Source organism: Rhipicephalus microplus, chromosome 7 (genome assembly GCF_043290135.1).
Source record: "Rhipicephalus microplus isolate Deutch F79 chromosome 7, USDA_Rmic, whole genome shotgun sequence".
NCBI lineage: Eukaryota > Metazoa > Arthropoda > Arachnida > Ixodida > Ixodidae > Rhipicephalus > Rhipicephalus microplus.
In genome coordinates, this window is record NC_134706.1 from 34769445 (window position 1) to 34775628 (window position 6184).

At 46.7% G+C, this 6184-nt stretch overlaps 1 protein-coding gene across 3 annotated transcripts in view; it reads left to right on the forward strand.

Annotated features, from left to right (window-relative positions):
* LOC119179529 (ubiquitin domain-containing protein UBFD1) overlaps positions 1–5961 on the forward strand; it is a 30736-nt gene extending 24775 nt beyond the window's left edge. For all 3 annotated transcript variants that reach the window (XM_037430623.2, XM_037430622.2, XM_075868999.1), the window contains exon 10: positions 5539–5961. In XM_037430623.2, the coding sequence (XP_037286520.1) occupies positions 5539–5637 (99 nt within the window). In that variant the 3' untranslated portion in view covers positions 5638–5961. The remainder of the gene's footprint in view (positions 1–5538) is intronic.
* Positions 5962–6184: the final 223 nt, after the last annotated feature.

Genomic DNA, 6184 nt, shown 5'->3' on the forward strand with positions numbered 1-6184 from the left:
TTGCTCCAGACTGTACTGAAAGACCAATCCTGCTACATCCTGCTACTTTTCCACTGCTCCGCGCGAAAGCTGCGCCAAACATGGTGTTCTCATATTTTGAAAACGAAACTACAATCTCTCGAGTTCAAAATGCCCTATAGATGCCCTAGCATGTATCTATTGATCTTCACGTGAACACGCCACGCTATTGTGGCTACGGAAGGAAAATGTGCGCGCTTGTGCAGTGCTGGTCGGATTACCGGTCTATTTCACCATAAACTACTTATACATGGCGTCTCAATTATCCCACAACGTGATCTAAAAAAAAGAAAAGAGGAACGGCATTACGCGAAGCAAAGCTAGTGCATACTGTTCCCAGTGTACTGTAGAAGCTGCTGCTAATTTTTTCATTAATGACAATGGAATAATTAGTCATAATAATATTCGTAACTCGAATTACTCGCGTAATCAGCAAAGTGTCAATGAAGTAGATGTGGTGCGTGTTGAAATGACATGTGTCTGAGCTACTTTCAGTAACATACAGTAAAAGCTCGTTAATTCGGATTTCACGGGACCGGAAAAACTGTCCGAATTAACCGAATGCCGAATTAACGAATGAACAGGGAAAACAACGTTTAAAATCAAGCTGCAGAAGCATACCTTTATTTGTTGAAGTATTTTGTAATTGTCGTCTGCGTTTTCGCGCAGATTCCGGCTGACATCACAGTTTTTCTTAACTGTTCCAAATGGCCAACAGCACGCAAGCTGTCGGGAGTGTTCAAGCAAGCGTCCTATAATATTAACAGCACCTCCGAGACTTCCCGTGAGGTGCGATGAGGTCGCGGCTGTATCTCCTCGCATGATTCTTCGTCGGAATCGTGGTCTTCATGGGTGCCCGTGACATCATTAATAATCTCTTGATCGGTCAAGAGACCACTCGTGGCGACACCATGATCAATCGCGATGTAGTCCTGAAAGGTCATATCTGTGGGAAGGACAGCATCGAAAGTCGGGCAGTCATCGTCGGTGGACTCGGCTGATACCTCGTCGATGCCATCGTCAGCTACTGCTGCATGCTCGGGCCTTGCAGTCGCCAAGTTCTTCGCGTCGTAGTTCTGCCGCTTTTTCGGCGTTGCCATCACTATAGCGCACGATGGTGGTGGCATGCAAATACGGTCACAATGGAAGAAAAAGAGAACTCCGCAAGAAGAGATGGTTCCGACACGACAACACAAGGGAAAATGGCGTCGGAGGCGCTGAGTGGAGAAGAAAGAAGACGCCGACGTTCGGTGACGCTGTGATCGCCCCCACTAGTTGATGATGATGATGGCGATGCCACTCGGGTTTCGGTTTCACTCCAGTGGTGCCAGCGCTGCTTTATCACACTTTTGTGTAGCAGCAGCCGTCAGCATTTGTCCGAATAAAGCGGTGCGGAGCCGAATCCCGACGAAATAACGAAGGTTTGGTCCCATAGATTAATATGCACTTTGGCCGCAATAGAGCCATCCGAATTATCCGAATTTCCGAATTAACGGGTGTCGAATTAACAAGCTTTTACTGTACTGATTGTTGCTCATTTTTTGCATTCTTATGCGATGTCTCAAAATCGTGTCAATACTGTTTGTGCAATCGCTCAATGTCCAGCAAGGTGTCTCGAAACACACTACTTCAGTACCCCTGCCCTTTTCTTCTCACTGAACTCGAGACATGTGTATGCATTCTTTGCGGAGTTTGCAACACCACCAATGGAGACAGTGCTTTTATGCTCTTTTGTTTGCTCTTGTTATAGGACTAGACTAGTATATAAATTGGATGAGAAACAGCTCTATAAGAGAAGTTTTCGTCTGTCCCCAATATATTATTTGAAAACGTTCTACCCATATTTTTTGTTTTACAGTTAAACCTGGATATAACCAAATTGATCGATTCCCGAAAAAAGATCGTTATAAAGAGGATTTCGTTATATGCAGGATTGGTACGAAAATTCGGAAAGTATACGCGCAAATTAAAAAGAAAGGGGGACTGAAGGCAGAGCTAACCCAAAACACTTTTACAGTGAACAATTGCGTTATTATTGCGATAGCAATTATATGGACGCTCTCGGTGGGTTTTTGTCGTCGTCGCCATGTTCCATAACAAGTCCAAATTGATAACACGCCCCCGCGCACCGTAACTTTCGCGAGTGGGTAAAAGCGCGCGAGCGCTGCTGAAGCAGAGATCAAATGAGTTGGCCCATCCCTATCACCTGGCAAGTGCATAAGATAACATCTCCCGCATGTTGGAACTGCGGTCGAATGTTCAAACAGAAAGTAAAACACTCATCTTCGAAGAGCATGAAACAACGCGGGGAGGGGATTCCCTCGAGTAGTAATAATGAACTTGCATTTTAAGGGTGGTCGCGATCGCTGGCGCGCTTGCTATCTCTGCGAGTATCAGTGCAGTTTCGACGCGAAGGGACTGTGTGAAAAGAACATCTCCCTGGAGCGGCCGTATTTGCTCATACCAGCGTTTTGTAGGAGTTCTGCGATATCGGATACAAAAGAGTTGCCTGCCAGCCTTCTTATAACATTACAATCATTTGCTATCGTGTTCATTGCGCTCCATTCAACGCACCGTCGTGTTGTTGCCAGAACTAATTGGCTAATTGCGAAAGCTACCAGCCTGCGGACTCGCGGCGCAAGACGGAAGCGCGTGAAGAGTCGACCTCCGAATATCCGTTGTCACCGTAGTCTCAGAGAGTTTCCATCAGCGCCTAATCTAGCATCCCCTCAGTGTTGACGACACGGTTGTCCGAAATCAACAAAAGTCAGTTTCGCCGCAAGGGCAAAGCAATGCGATAGCAACAACTTGGAATTAACGCCGAGAACGGCAAGCAGATTGAAATAGGCAGCGCGCTACTCACACACAAATGATGCACGAAAACACCTTGCACGCAAAGAGAACGAACTAACGTGTACCGCTCGACACGTAACGCGCTGTTTACACAAAAACAAGGCACGAAGCGTAATACAGATATGAGTGCTAACCAACAATGCCCCAGTAGAGCACGCTCTTTTCGCAAACGGCGCCTGTCCTGCGAGCGAAGTGATCTTTATGCGCCCACTAAACGCAATCGTTCCGGTCAAAGTCGAAGGCGCACGATTCTCTTCACCGAAGGATAAGCGCATGCACACAAGCATCTACCACCTCCCCCCCACTCTATTCGCGGGGCAAAGTATGCGTGGGAGATAAGCGCATCGTGACCGACTGGGCGCCGTGCGCGGGTGGCTTTTTTGAAGACGATAGTCTTTCTTGAAGACCTGTGACGCAAACATTTTAGTCTGTCTGTACATTTGTCTGTTTGTCCACTCTTAACGGCACCGGGCATTTGAAACGGTCAACCCCATCCGCAGCGCCCACCAATGTTGCTCAAGGTTTTGCGTTCGTACTTGTGCAATTGTCAATTAATAAGCAATTGTTGCACATATCTGGGGCACCATAACAACACGTATATATTCTGCATATGCATCTTTTACTAGAAGAAGCATATCTAAGTAATTGTAAGGACCGTAGCGCTTATTGTGCTGCGCTGACCATGCAATGCTTACTCGAAAAGGTGTTTCTAATGCTTTGCTAAGACGAGACGGTGGCGGCACCTACCCGTCTCCTTGCGTTCTACACCTTATCACCTCTGAGACGTGCGCGTACACCCTTCTCAGAGGCACGCGCTTCGTTTTTCAAGAAAACTGCCAGATGGTGGTCATGTCTCACGCCTGACGTGACTTGAGGCGTTCGTTTGCCTCCGCTGCCTGCTCGAGGCACTCTAATGTAGCGCCTTCAGTACACTATTCACCGATTTTCTTGCGCAGAACATCAAATAAACGTTTTGTTCACTCTCTCCAGATGCAAGACTATTGTCTTTCAGTGACATTTGCAGTGCAACATGCAGATGCAGGGCCAATTTTTTCTCTCTTGAGTTTTCATATATATGTGAATGGCAGCGGCAACAGAAAAAACCTGCCGCGACTGTCCATATAACTGCTATCGCAATAATAAAAAAAAGCAAAACTGAACGCCGTCGGGGGGGCCGCACCATGCACACGCAGTGAAGCTATGCACGCGCGCACGGTGTTGAAAACGAAGAGTGAACGACACGGACACCGCGGAAAACTGTTCAATAAAGCGCCCTCCATCCGCAGCGTGGGCCTGCATATGTGACGCTGTCTAAAAGCGTGGCACTGCCAACGCGCAAAAGTAGATTTTTTTTATTTTGGTTTGGGGGAGGGGGGGCACACACCCGCGCACGCCGGCTCTTGGGGTGCAGGCCCGCCTCGCGCTCACCCACCCGCGCTCAATAACGAGCGATCGCTCTCACCTGGTGCGCTGTGCGCGTCGCCGCCGCTTTGCGCTTCATTAGCGGCACGGAAGTCGCGTGGTATGCATGCTCGTGCCATTGTGCGGAGTAAAATTCCTAGATTGTTGGTGGGGAAAATTCGTTACGTCAAGGTTGTCTCTCACTGTTACTTTGTTACATAGCGGTTGCAAATACATGTGCTTCTATGTAGCAACGGCGGGGAATAGAAAAACTTCGTTATATCGAGGAATTCGTTATATAGAGTTTCGTTATAGGGAGGTTTAACTGTAGTAGCATGTTCAATATCTTTGTGGTTGAAAAATTAGCATCTGTCTACCGCATGCATAATTGACCTTCAGCTATTAACTTACCAAGGTTATCACCTGATGGCACAATATGACATATGTGGGCTTTTGCCAAGATTAGAACAATGAGCAAAAAAAATAATGCAGCGCTTTTGACAGAGTTCAAAGTGTTTTTGATCTAGTTGAGTGGCTGTCTCTGCTACGTGCGAAGGATGCCATGTTGTTCTTGATCTAGTTGAGTGGCTTTCTTTGCTACGTGCGAAGAATGCCATGTCCAGTGTGTGCTAGCTTTTAAATGAACAAGCATTTTTTTTCCTCGTAAATATCTAGGCATGTGTGCTGCCACGGTTCTTGAACACATTTAATTTTGCGAAACGACAAGTTAGTAGGCATAGCTGTTGGCAAGTCATTGTCTAGTCAGCGACAAGCCGTCGCAAGTTGTGTGGCAATTTGACAAGCTGTGCGATGAACCAGTGATGAGATGCTAGTCATTAGCCAGTAATGAGGATTTAGCTAACGTGCTCCGAGCCAACGACTTGTCGCAATAGGTGTGATATCGTGGGTTCTGTGACAATATGATCAGCTGTGAGATGAGCCAATGACAGGTTGGTGCTTATTTGCCATTGACGAGTGGTTTACTCGTGTGGGACAAGCCAGTGACTTGTCACAATTTGTGGGACATCGAGTTTTGTGTGACAATATGAACTGCATGACAAGTCAGTAGTTGTTAGCCAATGATGAGTGATTGGCTAATATGTGAAGAGCCAATGACTCATGCAAATTTGTGTGGCAATGTCTCAAGTCGTGGGCTGAGGCAACAACAGCGCAGCAGTCATTAGCGAGGGACAAGTCACCAAAGTTTGTTGCGTGCACTCGCTGTTCAGTAATGCTTCTCGGGTCATTGCGGGATATCTGTTGCAGGCCCTTCAGCTTGGGACGACGGAAGCCTCCCGCTACTGGATCTACTGGGTTCCGGCGCAGTACGTGGATGCCATCAAAGAAACCATCCTAGGCAAATAACGTTACTCAAAGAATTGAATGGAGTTTGGGCGCGGGAGAAAGGGGCAGAAGAAGACAACAAAAAGCAGCCATAAAGAAAATGGAGGCGAAAAGTTGCCATGCTCTCTCCCCCACCCCCCTCGTCCTTATGTTCATGTTCTTCTGTGTGGATGACGTTTGAGAGTGAAAGAAAACTCTTTTTCGACGAGCATTGTATTTTTGCAATTTTACACTCGGGGTGTCCCTTCCCTTTCTCTTGTCCCCCGTTGTATGAGTGACGCCGAGGCACCGGCGTTCCCAATGTGGCGTGCTGCGAGAAAATAAAAGAATTGTGGCAGTGAACAAGAGCGTTTGTCTAAAGTTGCATATTACAGGAAAGATCGTTATATGCAAAAATCCGTTATTAAGGTATATTCCTAGCACTGTATTGCAAGTGTATGCTTCATTTACTTCACTATAACCAATATTTCGTTATATGCAGGTTTGCTATCTTATATCAAGGTATGCGTGTGCACACAAAATAAAACCAGCAAAAACTCGTGACAAGGACAAGAAGGCACATTCACTC